Below are 18,526 nucleotides of genomic sequence, written 5' to 3'. Positions count from 1 at the left end.
TGCAAGGCTCAAGGGGTAGAGTTTTTTTCAGCCTGGACTGTACTTGTTAACAGGAGGGATTGCTTCTACAGGGATGGGATACACTTAAATAGAAAGGGTGCAAGAATATTTGCTGATGCTATCGAGCAGTGTTAGGTGGGTCGGAAAACTGCTAGCTTGGGGGGATACAAAGACAAATAGATTAACAGTAGCCACTGGCAGAGGTGAAAGACATTCTTGCACTGCTTCTATTGGAATGAGCAGAAGCCTGAAAAACAAGATTCAGGATATTTCAGAGACTGCTGGGAGTCATTGCGGTACAAGTAAACACATGGGTTGTGTTAGGGTAGCTAAGAATAGAAATAGGTGCATGTATACTTGCGTGTACACCAATGCTAGGAGTTTAGTAAATAAATTTGATGAATTTGAGGTATTGCTCAAAACATCAAAGGCAGATATTGTTGGGATATCAGAGACTTGGTGTCACACAGATATAAGGAATGCAGAACTGGCATTTGGGGAGTACAATGTGTATAGAAAGAATAGACAGGGTAGGAAGGGAGGAGGGGTTATGCTATTAGTTAAGAAATACATAAAATCCAAGGAAGTGAAGCCAGTGGACATCGCTGGACAGTGCAGTGTCGAGTCAGTTTGGTGTGACATAAGCATTGGGAGATCAAAATTGAGAGTAGGAGTGTGCTATAGGCCTAATGACTCTGATGAGTATAATAAGAAACTGTACAGGGAAATAGAGTGGGCCAGTAAATCAGAGAGTCTTATAATGGGAGATTTTAATTTCCCAGATATTGACTGAAATTTGTGGGCTGGTCACTCACACACTAGCAAGGCTTTTGTGGATTTATTGGATGATTGTTTTCTACATCAGCATGTTTGGGAGGCAACTAGAGGGAGGAATACTCTTGATTTGATTATCAGCAGTGATTCTTCATGCATTAAGAATCTGCAGATAAATGAACCACTAGGTGGCAGTGATCACAGTATGCTGAAGTGTTGTTGTGTGCTGAAGTGAAGAAATATTGTTCAAGGTTCAGGCCTAAATGGTTGTCAGATGAACTAATGAGACATATGGCAGAGAAGAAAAATGCATGGGATACATACAAATTAATGGGTGACATGGAAGCCTATGATAGATATAAGTTGGTCTGTAACCAAGTCACAAAGGAGAATAGGCAGGCAAAGGCAGATTATGAGAAATCCTTGGAAAAGGATGCCAAGAAAAACGGAAAAGAGTTCTTTACCTATTTAAACTCAAGAAGGAAAAAGGATGAATCAGATTGGTCCACTGGATGTTGATGGTTCAACAGTTGAGGATCCAGCTCAGGTGGCTAATAATCTAAACGAGTATTTTGCATCTACATTCACACATGAGGAGTTATTCAGGAAGGGAAATGTCGTAGGTGAAGTAAACATTGGCAGTGAGCTAGATTATTTACTAATAACTGAGAGGAAAGTGGAAGAGAAATTGTTGAGGATAAACATAAAAAAGGCACCTGGGGTGGATGGGATCTATCCAGTTATATTAAAGGAGGCAGCAAAGGAAGTAAGCAAACCCCTAGCCATAATTATGAGAGCTTCTTTGGACTCAGGGGAGGTACCCATGGACTGGAGATGTGCAAATGTAACCCCAATTCACAAAGGAGGATCAAAGGCTGACACAAGTAATTATAGACCTGTTAGTTTAACTTCGGTTCCAGGAAAATTAATGGAGGCACTGGTTAAAGAAGCACTGCAGGATCATCTGGACAAGAATTCAGTTATAGCTCAGACACAGCATGGTTTTGTTAAGGGCAGGTCTTGTCTGACCAATTTGATTGGATACTATGATGTAGTCATAAAAGAACTGGATGCAGGGAATAACTTTGATATTATATATTTGGATCTTAGAAAGGCTTTTGATACTGTTGCGCATGGAAGATTGCTGCACAAATTGGAGAAGTGTGGCATTGGAGGCAAATTGCTGCTATGGATAAAGGGATGGTTGAGTGGCAGAAGACAGAGAGTGGTAATCAATGGACACTGCTCAACGTGGACTAATGTTATTAGTGGAGTTCCTCAGGGTTCAGTGTTGGGTCCATTGTTGTTTTCTGTATTTATAAATGATATTGATGATGGTGTATCAGGCTTAATGTCCAAGTTTGCAGACGATACCAATGTTGGCAGGGTTGTTAAGGACACTACTGATACTATGCTGCTGCAACAGGATCTGGAAAGGTTGAGCAGATGGGCTGAGAGGTGGCAAATGAAGTTTAACATTGACAAATGTAAAGTACTACATATGGGAAACAGTAACCCCAGATCAACGTATCAACTCTGTGGTACTACACTGACAGTGGTAGAGAATGAAAAGGACCTTGGGGTAATTGTGCAGGCAGATATGAAGTTCTCTGAGCAGTGGAGACGAGCTGCAAGAGTAGCTCATGGTGTCTTGTCAATGATATACAGGAATTTTTCTAGCAGGGACAGGGATGTGATTATTCCCTTGTATAAGGCATTGGTCAGGCCACACCTTGAGTACTGTATACAGGTCTGGAGGCCTCATTTCAAGAAGGATGTAGAGCTGCTGGAACAAGTACAGAGAAGGGCAACAAGATTACTGAATGGAACAAAGGGTTGCTCTTACGAAGAAAGGCTTAAGTTTTGCAAATTACAGAGCCTGGAGACTAGGCATCGGCGAGGTGATCTGATAGAGGTGTATAAGGCTTTGAATGGCTTGAGCATGCTCAATGCCGATGGGATTCTTCCTCTTGCTCAGAATCATCACCTGAGAGGGCATAAATTCAAATTGAGGAAGGACGGATGTCGGATAGATGTGCGGAAATTTGCCTTTAGCCAGCGGGCAGTTGGTTTGTGGAATAGACTCCCATCGCTTGTTGTTGAAGTTGATAGCCTAAACAAATTTAAGGCTCAGCTGGACAGGTATTTCGAATGAACGGAGGGGTGCAATCGGAGTAGTGGTTGTTTTTTTTTTTTTTTTTTTTGGCTGATGCTGAATAAGCTTGCTTTCTTGCATCATATGCCTCTACTAATGCTAATGCTAAAGTGGGATTTACTCAAAGAGGTAACTACCATTAGGGGTAAAGGGAAGGGATATTGCTTTCGTAAAGGTGACTACGATGGACTGAGACAGTATTTAAATTCTATACAGTGGGACCAACTGATGATGTTACCAACAGTAAATGCAAAATGGGAAGCATTCAAAGAACTTATCTTGGAAGCTACTAGACTTTACATACCAACTAAGAAATATTGTTCAAGGTTTAGGCCTAAATGGATGTCAGATGAACTGATGAGGCATATGGCAGAGAAGAAATATGCATGGGATACATACAAATTAACACATGACACAGAAGCCTATGATAGATACAAGTTGATCTGTAACCAAGTTACAAAGGAGGTTAGGCAGGCGAAGGCAGATTATGAGAAATCTTTGGCAAGGGATGCAAAGAAAAACAGCAAAGTGTTCTTTACTTATGTAAACTCTAGAAGGAAGGGGATGAATCAGATTGGTCCACTTGATATCGATGGGTCAACTGTTGATGATCCTGCTCTGGTAGCTAACAAACTAAATGAATATTTTGCATCGACATTCACACATGAGGAGTTATTTAGCGAGGGGAAAGCCAGAGGTGTATTCAACTCTAGCAGTAAGCTAGAGAATCTTGTAATAACTGAGAGTAAAGTGGAGGAGAAATTGTTGAAGATAAACATAAAAAAGGCACCTGGGGTGGATGGCATATATCCAGTTATATTAAAGGAGGCAGCAAAGGAAGTAAGCAAACCCTTAGCCATAATTATGAGAGCTTCCTTGGACTCAGGGGAGGTACCCATAGACTGGAGATGTGCAAATGAATTGTCCCAATTCACAAAGGAGGATCAAAAGCTGACACAAGAAATTATAGACCTGTGAGTTTAACTTCTGTTCCAGGAAAATTAATGGAGGCACTCGTTAAAGAAGCACTGCAGGATCATTTAGACAAGACTTCAGTTATAGCTCGGACACAGCATGGTTTTGTTAAGGGGAAGTCTTGCCTGACCAATTTGATTGGATACTATGATGCAGTCACAAAGGAACTGGATGCAGGGAATAACTTTGATATTATATACTTGGATCTTAGAAAGGCTTTTGATACTGTTGCACATGGAAGACTGCTGCACAAATTGGAGCAGTGTAACATTGGAGGCAAATTGCTGCTGTGGGTAAAGGGGTGGCTGAGGGGGAGAAGACAGAGAGTGGTAATCAATGGACACTGCTCGTCGTGTACTAATGTTATTAGTGGAGTCCCTCAGGGCTCAGTGTTGGGTCCATTATTGTTTTCTGTATTCATAAATGATATTGATGATGGTATATCAAGCTTAATGTCGAAGTTTGCAGACGATACAAAGGTAGGCAGGGTTGTCAAGGACACTAATGACACTATGCTGCTGCAACAGGATCTGGAAAGGTTGAGCAGATGGGCTGAGAGGTGGCAAATGAAGTTTAACATTGACAAATGTAAAGTACTACATATGGGAAACCGCAACCCCAGAGCAACGTATCAACTCTGTGGTATTACACTGACAGTGGTAGAGAATGAAAGGGACCTGGGGGTGGTTGTGCAGGCAGATATGAAGTTCTCCGTCCATTAGTGAATGGAACAAAGGGGTGCTCTTAAGAAGAAAGGCTTAAGATTTGCAAATTACAGTGTCTGGAGACTAGGCACCAGCGAGGTGATCTGATAGAGGTGTATAAAGCATTGAATGATTTGAGCATGCTCAATGCTGATTGGATTCTTCCTCTCGCTCAGAATAATCACCTGAGAGGGCATAAATTCAAATTGAAAGACAGATGTAGGATAGACGTGCGGAAATTTGCCTTTAGCCAGCGAGTGGTTGGTTGGTGGAACAGACTTCCATCCCTTGTCGTGGAAATTGATAGCCTAAATAAGTTTAAGGCTCAGCTGGACAGGTATTTTGAACGAACAGAGGGGTGAAGTGGGAGTGGTTTTTTTTTTTTTTTTTTTTGGCTGATGCTGCATAAGCTTGCTTTCTTGCAAATGCCTCTGCTAATGCTAATATTTCTTAGTTGGTATGTAAAGCCTAGTAGCTTCCAAGATAAGTTCTTTGAATGCTTCTCATTTTGAATTTGCTGTTGGTAACATCATCAGTTGGTCCCACTGTATAGAATTTAAATACTGTCTCAGTCCATCGTAGTCACCTTTACGAAAGCAATAACCCTTCCCTTTACCCCTAATGGTAGTTACCTCTTTCAGTAAATCCCCTTCAGCACACTGTGATCACTGCCACCTAGTGGTTCATTTACCTGCAGATTCTTAATGCATGAAGAATCACTACTGATAATCAAATCAAGAGTTTTACTCACTCTAGTTGCCTCCCGAACATGCTGATGTAGAAAACAATCATCCAATAAATCCACAAAAGCCTTGCTAGTGTGTGAGTGACCAGCCCCCAAATTGCAGTCAATATCTGGGAAATTAAAATCCCCCATTATAAGACTCTCTGATTTACTGGCCCATTCTATTTCCCTGTACAGTTTCTTATTATACTCATCTGAGTCATTAGGCCTATAGCACACTCCTACTCTCAATTTTGATCTCCCAATGCTTATGTCACACCAACTGACTCAACACTGCACTGGCCAGCAATGGCAACTGGCTTCACTTCCTTGGATTTTATGTATTTCTTAACTAATAGCATGACCCCTCCTCCCTTCCTACCCTGTCTATCCTTTCTGTAGACATTGTACTCCCCAATTTCCAGTTCTGCATTCCTTATAACTGTGTGACACCACGTGTCTGAAATCCCCACAATATCTGCCTTTGATGTTTTGAGCAATACCTCAAATTCATCAAATTTATTTACCAAACTCCTAGCATTGGTGTACACGCAAGTATACATGCCCCTGTTCTTTTTCTTAGCTACCCTAACACAACCTATGTGTTTATTTGTACCCCAGTGATTCCCAGCAGTCTCTGAACTATCCTGCGTCTTATTTTCCAGGTTGCGGCTCATTCCAATAGAAGCAGTGCAAGAATCACTTTCACCTCTGCCAGTGGCTACTGTTAATCTATTAGTCCTTGTATCCCCCTAATCTAGCAGTTTTCCGACCCACCTAACTCTGCCTCGATAGCATCAGCAAACATTCTTGCACCCTTTCTATTTAAGTGTATCCCATCCCTGTAGAAGCAGTCTCTCCTGTTAACAAGTACAGACCAGGCTGAAAAAAATTCTACCCCTTGAGCCTTGCACAATCCTTCCAGGGCCGAATTGATCGACAGGGCTCTCATCATATACTCCCTCCTATCGTGTCTGGGCAAAATTGCAGACACTTTCAAATTCAACCCTAATTCACGGCTTTTTTTCAACAAGTGTAAACTCATTATACCATAATAACCCACAGAATTCCAGCTGTTGGTATTATCGCAAATTCAATAAGATCGAGTTTACTCTCCGTTTATGATAGATTGCACAAACAGGAAAGTCCAATAAACAGGTGACTGCCAATTGTTTTTATTGTTTTATGGTTGTGACCTCCAGAAATCCGACCGAACTACGTGGTACGGTCGGAAACAACCATAGGGTAATCTCCAGTGCTGCGGTCTCCTACCCCGATTAAACGGCATTTTGTCCCAATTAAGCGAAGAAAACCCTGCTATTTTCTCGATTGAGTTCTGTTTTTTAAGATTTGTCCCAAATAAATGGCTGCCCCGATTAACCGGTGGCCCAAATAACCGGAATCCACTGTATTAAATAAACATCAATTATAGATTGATGTTTATATACAGATATATACAATTCATTATAAAAACCTGCACCTTTTATAATGAAATAAATATATAAATTTTAAAAAATAATAATAATAAGTTTAAGTAACTTAAACCCAAATTATGTGGCACCCCTGGAATGTTGCAACATCCTGGTTGAAAACGACTGGCCTATCCTTTCACAGGGGAATTCTATGTGCTTAATATAAATGAGTACTTTGTATAAAACGAGTTTGTATTAACAAGATTTTACTTTACTTAAAAATTAAGACTATATATAAAAAAATAATAATAAACTTTAAACAATAAGAAATGAATTAATGAATTTGAAGGTAAATAATGGAAACATTTGTATTCCAAGTTATACAAAATATTCTCCTTCTCCCATTCCCCATAACTTGTAGTGTGTTGAAAAAATTTTTAAAAAATATAACCAAAAAATATTCATATAAAATAAATTCATATTTTATATGAATTTGTTAACTAATTTTCTAAAAATATTTTATACAGGACTAGGATCCTACGTCTTTTGTCATTTTTGGCTGATAATGTACCATTTCTAGGTGTGGTGATTCGTAAGTGCATTTATTTCAAAATAGATTTATTTTCATGTAGCATTTTTAAAAAATTCATCAAAGGGATATTTATCCAAATGATAACTTTTTTCCCTTATGTTTTGATCTTTACTGGACTTCATCAGGCTCTCCGATATTATATTATATGATAGATATAGGCTGGTCTGTAACCAAGTCACAAAGGAGATTAGGCAAATTATGAGAGATCTTTGGCAAAGGATGCAAAGAAAAACAGCAAAGAGTTCTTTACCTATATAAACTCTAGAAGGAAAAGGGATGAATCAGATCGGTCTACTGGATATTGATGGTTCAACTGTTAATGATCCTGCTCAGGTAGCTCAGTTATAGCTCGGACACAGCTTGGTTTTGTTAACATTAGCATTAGCATTAGCAGAGGCATATGATGCAAGAAAGCAAGCTTATTCAGCATCAGCCAAAAAAAAAAAAAAAAAACACACCACTCCCATTTCACCCCTCCGTTCGTTCGAAATACCTGTCCAGTTGAGCTTTAAATTTGTTTAGGCTATCAACTTCAACAACAAGTGATGGAAGTCGGTTCCACCAACCAACCACCCGCTGGCCAAAGGCAAATTTCCGCACATCTATCCGACATCCGTCCTTCCTCAATTTGAATTTATGCCCTCTGAGGTGATTATTCTGAGAAAGATGAAGAATCCCATTGGCATTGAGCATGCTCAAACCATTCAAAGCCTTATACACCTCTATCAGATCACCTCGCCGGTGCCTAGTCTCCAGACTCTGTAATTTGCAAAACTTAAGCCTTTCTTCGTAAGAGCAACCCTTTGTTCCATTTACTAATCTTGTTGCCCTTCTCTGTACCCGTTCCAGCAGCTCTACATCCTTCTTGAAATGAGGCCTCCAGACCTGTATACAGTACTCAAGATGTGGCCTTACCATTGCCTTATACAAGGGAATAATCACCTCCTTATCCCTGCTAGAAAAATTCCTGTATATCATTGACAAGACACCATGCGCTACTCTTGCAGCTCGTCTGCACTGCTCAGAGAACTTCATATCTGCCTGCACAATTACCCCCAGGTCCTTTTCATTCTCCACCACTGTCAGTGTAGTACCGCAGAGTTGATACGTTGCTCTGGGGTTACTGTTTCCCATATGCAGCACTTTACATTTGTCGATGTTAAACCTCATTTGCCACCTCTCAGCCCATCTGTTCAACCTTTCCAGATCCTGTTGCAGCAGCATAGCGTCAGTATTGTCCTTAACGACCCTGCCAACCTTTGTATCATCTGCAAACTTGGACATTAAACTTGATATCCCATCATCAATATCATTCATAAACACCGAAAACAACAACGGACCCAACACTGAACCTTGAGGAACTCCACTAATAACATTAGTCCACGTTGAGCAGTGTCCATTGATTACCACTCTCTGTCTTCTGCCACTCAACCATCCCCTTATCCATAGCAGCAATTTGCCTCCAATGCCACACTGCTCCAATTTGTGCAGCAGTCTTCCATGTGCAACAGTATCAAAAGCCTTTCTAAGATCCAAATATATAATATCAAAGTTATTCCCTGCATCCAGTTCTTTTGTGACTACATCATAGTATCCAATCAAATTGGTCAGGCAAGACCTGCCCTTAACAAAACCATGCTGCGTCTGAGCTATAACTGAATTCTTGTCTAGATGATCCTGCAGTGCTTCTTTAACCAGTGCCTCCATTAATTTACCTGGAACAGAAGTTAAACTAACAGGTCTATAATTACTTGTGTCAGCCTTTGATCCTCCTTTGTGAATTGGGGTTACATTTGCACATCTCCAGTCTATGGGCACCTCCCCTGAGTCCAAAGAAGCTCTCATAATTATGGCTAGGGGTTTGCATACTTCCTTTGCTGCCTCCTTTAATATAACTGGATAGATCCCATCCACCCCAGGTGCCTTTTTTATGTTTATCCTCAACAATCTCTCCTCCACTTTCCTCTCAGTTATTACAAAATCATCCAGCTCACTGCCAATGTTTACTTTACCTACATCATTCTCCTTCCTGAATAACTCCTCATGCGTGAATGTAGATGCAAAATACTCGTTTAGATTGTTAGCCACCTGAGCAGGATCCTCAACTGTTGAACCATCAATATCCAGTGGACCAATCTGATTCATCCCTTTCCTTTTCGAGTTCAAGTATGTAAAAAACTCTTTTCTGTTTTTCTTTGCATCCTTTGCCAAGGATTTTTCATAGTCTGCCTTTGCCTGCCTAATCTCCTTTGTGACTTGGTTACAGACCAACTTATATCTATCATAGGCTTCCATGTCACCCATTAATTTGTAAGTATCCCATGCATTTTTCTTCTCTGCCACATGTCTCATTAGTTCATCTGACAACCATTTAGGCCTAAACCTCGAACAAAGTCTTGCCTGACCAATAAGGGAAAGTCTTGCCTGACCAATTTGATTGGATACTATGATGTGGTCACAAAGGAACTGGATGCAAAGTATAACTTTGATATCATATATTTGGATCTTAGAAAGGCTTTTGATACTGTTGCACAGGGAAGACTGCTGAACAAATTGGGGCAGTGTGGCATTGGAGGCAAATTGCTGCTATAGATAAAGGAATGGTTGAGTGGGAGAAGTCAGAGTGGTAATCAATGGACTAATGTTATTAGTGGAGTCCCTCAGGGTTAGTGTTGGGTCCATTGTTGGTTTCTGTATTTATAAATGATACTGATGATTGTATATCAGGCGTAATGTCCAAGTTTGCACACGATATGAAGGTCAGCAGGATTGTTAAGGCACTAATGACAGTACGCTGCTGCAACAGGATTTAGAAAAGTTGAGCAGATGGGCTGAGAGCAAATGAAGTTTAACGTTGACAAATATAAAGTACTACATATGGGAAACAGTAACCCCAGAGTAACAACTCTGGGGTTACTGTTAACGTATCAACTCTTTGGTATTACACTGACAGTGGTAGAGAATGAAAAGGACCTAGGGGTAATTGTGCAGACAGACATGAAGTTTTCTGAGCAGTGCAAGCAGTCTGCAAGAATAGCTCATGGTGTCCTGTCAATGATATACAGGAATTTTTCTAGCAGGGATAATGAGGTGTTATCCCCTTGTATAATTCCCTTGTAAGGCAATGATCAGGCCACACCTTGAGTACTCTATACAGGTCTGGAGGCCTCATTTTAATACGGATGTATAGCTGTTGGAAGGAGTACAGAGAAGGGCAACAAGATTAGTGAATGGAACAAAGGGTTGCTCTTATGAAGAAAGGCTTAAGTTTTGCAAATTACAGTGTCTGGAGACTAGGCACCTACGAAGTGATCTGATTGAGGTGTATAAAGCCTTAAATGGTTTGAACATGCTCAATGCTGATGGGATTCTTCCTCTTGCTCAGAATAATCACCTGGGAGGGCATAAATTCAAATTGAGGAAAGACAGATGTAGGATAATGTGCAGAAGTTTGCCTTTAGCCAGCAAGTAGTTGGTTGGTTGGTGGAACAGACTTCCATCCTTTGTTGTGGAAGTTGATAGTTTAAATAAATTTAAGGCTGAGCTGGATAGGTATCTGGAACAAACAGAGGGGTGAAATGGGAGCGTTATTTTTTTTTGGCTGATGCTGCATAAGCTTGCATTATATCCCTCTACTAATGAAAATGCTAATTCTGTGAATAAAAGGTTAATTCTAATCAAGCAATATGTAGAAGAGAAAAGTATGAAAACATATAAGGAAATCCATGCGAATATAATCCCTACTACTGGCCCAAAATTGTGTTTTATTTATTTATTTATTTATTATTTTTTTAGGCCTATTTTATCCTTTTTACTAATTATTTCTATATTCTTATAATCTTTACTCTATCTACAACACCTGCTTGTTTCTTGTGGGCATAATGAAAAAAATACATACTTGATCATCATACATTGTTTTCACGCTAATTAATAGTTTTTTCTAAAATTTACAGTGGGGAAATCAAAGAAAACACTATTAAAAAGGCACCATAGCCTAGTGGTCAGGCGCACGGGTGCATAAGTACACGTGCCTTGAGTGACCGGGGTTCAAGCCCGTGACTGCTGAATACAGTGCTGTTTCTTGTATTCTGTGTATCTTGTAAACTCCTCTGACTGTTTGGTCGTCCCGTAGTATAAACAGAAAATTTATTTTTTTTATTAGCATGAAAACAGCAAAAATGTATGATCAAGTATGTATTTTTTTCATTAGCATGAAAACAGCAAAAATGTATGATCAAGTATGTATTTTTTTCATTATGCCCTAAAAATCATTTTAATTTCCCACGTGTGCGTGCCACTGCTGGCTAAAGTAAATCAACTTACACAGAGCTGTGAGTGATGCAGAAGGTGCCCATCAGTCACTGTTACCAAGATGTACAGGGAGTTGGGAAAAATAAATGTACACATAAGAAACATAAACCGAAAGAATTGCATCAAATTGTTTTTGAAAAACAATTTGTTGTGAAATGACAAAAGTGTTCTGTTACAAGGTAACAGGACACTTTATATGCCATGTTTCTACAGTAACATTCTTTCTCTTTTCTTCAATCATAAAATTTAGATTTGACAGTTCAGTATTCATGTTATTCGGTGATATAACAATCTAAATAAAATGCATAGATATGAATGAAAGAAGTGGAATCTTTTTAGATTTTTATGAAATTTGTAACTTATGTACTTGGTAAGTTTGCTTAATGGGATTTGCAAATGCATAAACTAACAAGATTTACAATTAAATTGCAGCATTATGACTAAAATGTGCACTGTTATTGAAGGCAGTGTTATTGCACGGCTATTGAAGAATTGCTGGAAAATAAGGAAATAAATTTTCTTAGTCATTTTGAATTAATTTTATTTGCAATAGTGATATTAAGATCTGGCCCTGGGCATCCAAATCTAGTGTCGTGCTCATCTCTGTCCTGTATCTCTTTCATATTCTGAGATTCAGTTGTTCCCGTCTGGAACAATGAGGGATGCATTACCCAATCACAATAAGCTCGTAGCCAGAATTGATCGTGTTGTAACCTAATTTTTTGAGATATAATCATATTGCCAGTCTTCTTATAATCCTTTGATTTATAAATGTAAAAAATGTTTTTAAAAACACTCTTGAATGCTAACTACACTTTGGAGACATAGAAGTACAAAATTATCATCTTGCATCATTTAATTTGTGATCCATCTGACTAACTTATGGTGGTACTTTATCATTAATTCAAGGAAATTCTAAAATAATGTAAAATGCTAATTTGAAACACAAAACTGAGAAAACAGCCTCCTCCTTTATCTGTGGTCTTAAAAACCTGGACTATTTAGTTTGTGGCTTTTTCAAAAACCACTTTGCTATTTGAGACTGATATTTTAGCCTCCATTTGTGAAGTAGTCCATTTTGTTGATACCATTCTAAGATCTGTGCTGAATTCTTTGGCAAATCCAAGACCCATACCACATTGTTCAGTTCAACTTATGTATTGTTTGAGGTCATTTCCACTTCTTCGGTACCTTAAAGTTTGGCGTGCTTACTTAGAAAGAACACTTGGAATCTAAGTCTGCTGGAAGTATCACGGCTGTCATGTCTGCATGAAATTGTATGTGTACGTGTGTAGTGGAGAACAGGAAAAAAGAGGAGAGCAGATTTTTATAATACACTACAGCTTTGTCTTTCATGCATGCAAAAACAGCAATGGAGTGTGCTCTGTGGGTTTACACTATACATACACACTACACCAAATGCAAGGGATTTTTGTTCCATTAAACAGTGAGTTGCATTTTTCAACAACAATATTGTAATGCCATTGCATATATATACCAGTGTAAATGTGATTGGCAGGGATCATGTACAGGGATCATGTGCCTTTTCAAATTTCAGGAAACAAGGCAGTATTTTGAATTTTAATTTTTGATTATTGATAACACAAACAGCCTGTAACAAGATAAAGAAGTGCCATCCTTTCATGGAATAATTTGGAATCTCCTCTTTTCAATCTTCTCTGGCTTAAAATCTCTTTACCTCATTGTGTCAAATTCATCTGTTGTCTCTACCGTTCTCCCAATTCCACTAATCACTTGGAGCTCTTTGACTTCCTCTCTTTAAAATTGACTTTCTCCGGTCCAACTTTCCTAAGAGTGAGGTAATTTTCCTTGCTGATTTTAATGTTCACAACTCCAGCTGGCTTCCATTTTCTGTTCACACTGCCCCAGCTGGTCGAGATGGTGAGGTCTTTCCAATTACTAATAACCTTGCACAGATTGTTCATTCACCTACGGCCGCCTCCATAGCCAAGTGGGCAGGAGCAGCAGTGCGTAGCACACGCTTCTTGATTAGGCCGGTGTTCGAGCCTGTGACCACCAAATACGGAGGATACGGAAAGGTCAGGGAATGACCACCGCATATCCCCGGAGCAATATGGCCTTAGTTGCAAATGCTCCTAAAAACTAAATAAACAACAAACATCATTCACCTACAAGGATACTGGACAATCCTAACTATACAGCCAACACGCTTGATCTTTTTCTCACAAACAACCCTTCCAAGTACACGGTCAAAGTCAGAGGTCCTTTAGGCACCTCAGGTCACAATTTGGTGATTGTCTCTTCTCCAATGGAGACATTATCTCATGGTTATACTCAACCTAGTATTGTTTGGCTTTACAAAAATGCAAAATGGGATGACCTGCGAGATTTATTTTCTTGTTTTTCCTTGGTTAGATTACTATTTCAAAACTTCTGATGTCAACTTTTGCTCAGATCGTGTCAGTGAAATTATTCTTGTAGGAATGGAATCCCTTATTCCACACTCCACTGTAAAATCTCATCCTTTATCTAAACCTTGGTTTTCCAATAATGTGCTAAGGCTGTTCACGAGAAGAACGTTGCATATCGTAATTGTTTGTTTCCAATTCTTCAGTTTCATTTTCTGCTTACACCAAAGCTCGCGACAATTGCAAAGCAGTTATTAATCAGTCCAAACTAGATTTTGAACAGACTAAGAGTAGAAAACTTGCTTCCACAACAAGGGATGGAAGTCTGTTCCACCAACCAACCACCCGCTGGCTAAAGGCAAATTTCCGCTCGTCTATCCTACATCTGTCTTTCCTCAATTTGAATTTATGCCCTCTCAGGTGATTATTCTGAGCGAGAGGAAAAATCCCATCAGCATTGAGCATGCTCAAAACATTCAAGGCTTTATACACCTCTATCAGATCACCTCGCTGGTGCCTAGTCTCCAGACACTGTAATTTGCAACTTAAGCTTTCTTCGTAAGAGCACCCCATTGTTCCATTCACTAATCTTGTTGTCCTTCTCTGTACTCGTTCCAGCAGCTCTACATGTTCTTCTTGAAATGAGGCCTCCAGACCTGTATACTAGGTGTGGCCTGACCATTGCCTTATACAAGGGAATAATCACCTCCTTATCCCTGCTCGAAAAATTCCTATATATCATTGACAATACACCATGAGCTACTCTTGCAGCCCGTCTGCACTGCTCAGAGAACTTCATATCTGCCTGCACAACCACCCCCAGGTCCCTTTCATTCTCTACCACTGTCAGTGTAGTACCACAGAGTTGATACGTTGCTCTGGGGTTGCTGTTTCCCATGTGTAGTACTTTACATTTGTCAATGTTAAACTTCATTTGCCACCTCTCAGCCCATCTGCTCAACCTTTCCAGATCCTGTTGCAGCAGCATAGTGTCAGTAGTGTCCTTGACAACCCTGCCTACCTTTGTATTGTCTGCAAACTTTGACATTAAACTTGAAATACCATCATCAATATCATTTATGAATACAGAAAACAATAATGGACCCAAAACTGAGCCCTGAGGGACTCCACTAATAACAGTAAAATTAGTCCACGACGAGCAGTGTCCTTTGATTACCACTCTGTCTTCTCCCCCTCAGCCACCCCTTTATCCACAGCAGCAATTTGCCTCCAATGTCACACTGCTCCAATTTGTGCAGCAGTCTTCCATGTGCAACAGTATCAAAAGCCTTTCTAAGATCCAAGTATATAATAACTGGATGCAGGGAATATCAAAGTTATTCCCTGCATCCAGTTCCTTTGTGACTGCATCATAGTATCCAATCATATTGGTCAGGCAAGACTTCCCTTTAACAAAACCATGCTGTGTCCAAGCTATAACTGAAGTCTTGTCTAAATGATCCTGCAGCTTCTTTAATTAGTGCCTCCATCAATTTTCCTGGAACAGAAGTTAAACTCACAGGTCTATAATTACTTGCGTCAGCCTTTGATCCTCCTTTGTGAATTGGGGTCACATTTGCACATCTCCAGTCTGTGGGTACCTCCCCTGAGTCCAAGGAAGCTCTCATAATTATGGCTAAGGGTTTGCTTACTTCCTCTGCTGCCTCCTTTAATATAACTGGATAGATCCCATCCACCCTGTGTGCCTTTCTTGTGTTTATCTTCAACAATTTCTCCTCCACTTTACTCTCAGTTATTAGAAGATTCTCTAGCTTACTGCTAGAGTTGAATACACCTCTGGCTTTGCCCTCGCTAAATAACTCCTCATGTGTGAATGCCGATGCAAAATATTCATTTAGTTTGTTAGCTACCTGAGCAGGATCATCAACAGTTGACCCATCGATATCAAGTGGTCCAATCTGATTCATCCCCTTCCTTCTAGAGTTTACATAAGTAAAGAACTCTTTGCTGTTTTTCTTTGCATCCCTTGCCAAAGATTTCTCGTAATCTGCCTTCGCCTGCCTAACCTCCTTTGTAACTTGGTTACAGATCAACTTGTATCTATCATAGGCTTCTTTCTGTGTCATGTGTTAATTTGCATGCATGTTTCTTCTCTGCCATATGCCTCGTCAGTTCATCTGACATCCATTTAGGCCTAAACCTTGAACAATATTTCTTGGTTGGTATGTAAAGCCTAGTAGCTTCCAAGATAAATTCTTTGAATGCTTCCCATTTTGCATTTGCTGTTGGTAACATCATCAGTTGGTCCCACTGTATAGATGTCCCACTGTTTTAATTATTATATAAAATGATTTCGTGATTATTTCTTTGGAAAAACATTAATGCATGTGTAATACTGAATTTTTTGTGCACTTTAACAGTTTTATAAACTTAAATGGAACAGTTGCTTGCTTTGTTCGTAGTGATTTTTTTTCTCTCAGCACATTTCAATAAAAATGACAGGTGTTAAAAAAATAAAATTTAATTTTAAATTTTTCTAAGTGATGCTTTTTTGTAAAGTTTATAATATAGCTACCTTAACTAATTGAATATTATATAAGCAAGTTCTTTACCTAGTTCTCTCTCTTCTAGACCCACTGATGGATTACCTACCTGAATGGCAAAGAACATATTTCTACATGTGGGCATCTTGAATTTTGATGTAATAAGATAAAATTGTTTTGATACAAATAATGTAAGAAATCTTTATTAAATTTTCCTTTTTATATGAAGTATATATGAAGTTCAAGTGGCTTCCAATTAAGCGAAATTTTCAGCATTTTTATATTTAAAAAATATGTTTGTACAAGTATGAAATTATTTTAAGCCATTTGCTTAATAGTAGTTTTTTTTTAGAGGTTTTATACTTAAGTATAATTACTTAAGTATAAAAATAATAAATGCACAAGGCATAATACTTTACGAATTAGTGCAATACATGGTAACTCGTTGTGAAGGTAGTGACTATATGAGATACAATTAAATCAATGCCATTTATTGCAATTCATTATTACAAATGAAGAATAGTGTGCTTTCATGGTTGTGCTACATCAAAAAACCAATTCTGATGCACATGCTTTTAACTAGTGATTCATCATCATTATTATTATACATCAACAATTATTATTGCTAGCATCAGATCAAATGTCTCCAGTGTTGAACATGTGTGAAAAAACGTGTGCGAAGCTGCACATGTTTTCACATATGTGTTCTTCCAAGCTGTGAAGCTTTCTTTGAAGGTATGTTTGGCTCAGTGATAAATGGCAGAAGCAGCTGCTTGTTGGCTAGGAAGTCTTCTGTCACAAAGAGCATCCATCATTGGGAACAACTAAAAATTGCTAGGTTCAAGGCCAGGCAAGTATGAAGGATAACCTCAATATTGTTTTCTTTAAAAATTTTTTGCACATCTCCAGAACAGTGGGGTGAAGCATTCTGATGGAAACAAATGTGATTAAGTCTGTGTGGATGTTTTTTCTGAAGTGCTAGGGGAACTTTTTCTTCAAAACTTCATATGAGACATTTCCTTTCTGGATTGAAGAGTGGAACCTATGTCTCATCCATTATGACAGTCGAGGAATGAAAAGAAAGATCCATTCCCGGCAGCATCTCTTCTTCTTGGATTTCTCCATTGTAGCAATAGTTATCCTCGACCTAGCATTTTTTTAAATATATGTATATTTTTTTATTTTGTTTCTCCCCTCTTTTGTGTCCTCCAAGTCCCCATTTTTCAATTTCCTCTTTTCTATAGCTACCCTCACTTCCTCCATCCATACATCCATGTGCTTCTAGGTCTTCATCTTTTTCCTTCTAGGGGGATATCCGTTCTATTGCTTTTTTTTTTTTTTTTTTTTTTTAGGTAGCTCTCTTCCCCATTCTCATAACATTCTAATCTTTTCAGCATCCATCGCTTTTCTTATATCTTCATTCCTGGCTCTTTCCAATTTAGATCTTTGCGCTGAGCTCCAAATATTCATCTCAACAGTAGTGATTTCTTCTTTTGCCTTTCCTTTATGGTCAGGGTATGTCTACCAGGGGCAAAAGTTGATATTGTTGTACACATTGGCACCAATATTAAGAGTAGGAGATCTGCAGATTTACTTAACAAGTACAGGTCAATGTTGCAAAAAAGCCGCGTCAGGGTTAAATTTGAAAGTGTCTGCAATTCTCACCAGACAACATAGGAGGGAATACATGAGAGCCTTGTCAATCAATTTGGCCCTGGAGGTAATGTGCAATGCCCAAGGGGTAGAATTTTTTTTCAACATGGTCTGTGCTTGTTAACAGGAAAGACTGCTTCTACAGGGATGGGATACACTTAAATAGAGGGGGTGCAAGAATATTTGTTGATGCTGTCGAGGCAGTTTTAGGTGGTTCGGAAAACTGCTAGCTTGGGGGGGGGGGATTCACAGACTAAAGTAGCTGCAGGCAGAGGTGAAGGTGATTCTTGCACAACTTCTATTAGAATAAGTACCGACCTGGAGCGAGGGAT

At 39.1% G+C, this 18,526-nt stretch overlaps 1 protein-coding gene across 2 annotated transcripts in view; it reads left to right on the top strand.

Annotated features, from left to right (window-relative positions):
• The window catches only part of Pex16 (peroxisomal biogenesis factor 16), a 275,960-nt gene extending 259,228 nt beyond the window's left edge, over positions 1–16,732 (top strand). For both annotated transcript variants that reach the window (XM_090386047.1, XM_090386046.1), the window contains 2 exons: positions 7,272–7,336; positions 16,630–16,732. In XM_090386047.1, coding sequence (XP_090242173.1) covers positions 7,272–7,336; positions 16,630–16,691 — 127 coding nt within the window. In that variant the 3' untranslated portion in view covers positions 16,692–16,732. The remainder of the gene's footprint in view (positions 1–7,271; positions 7,337–16,629) is intronic.
• Positions 16,733–18,526: the final 1,794 nt, after the last annotated feature.

This window comes from Mastigoproctus giganteus, chromosome 12, assembly GCF_048544385.1.
Source record: "Mastigoproctus giganteus isolate SK-2022 chromosome 12, ASM4854438v1, whole genome shotgun sequence".
NCBI lineage: Eukaryota > Metazoa > Arthropoda > Arachnida > Uropygi > Thelyphonidae > Mastigoproctus > Mastigoproctus giganteus.
This window is presented reverse-complemented; position numbering and strand designations above follow the sequence as displayed.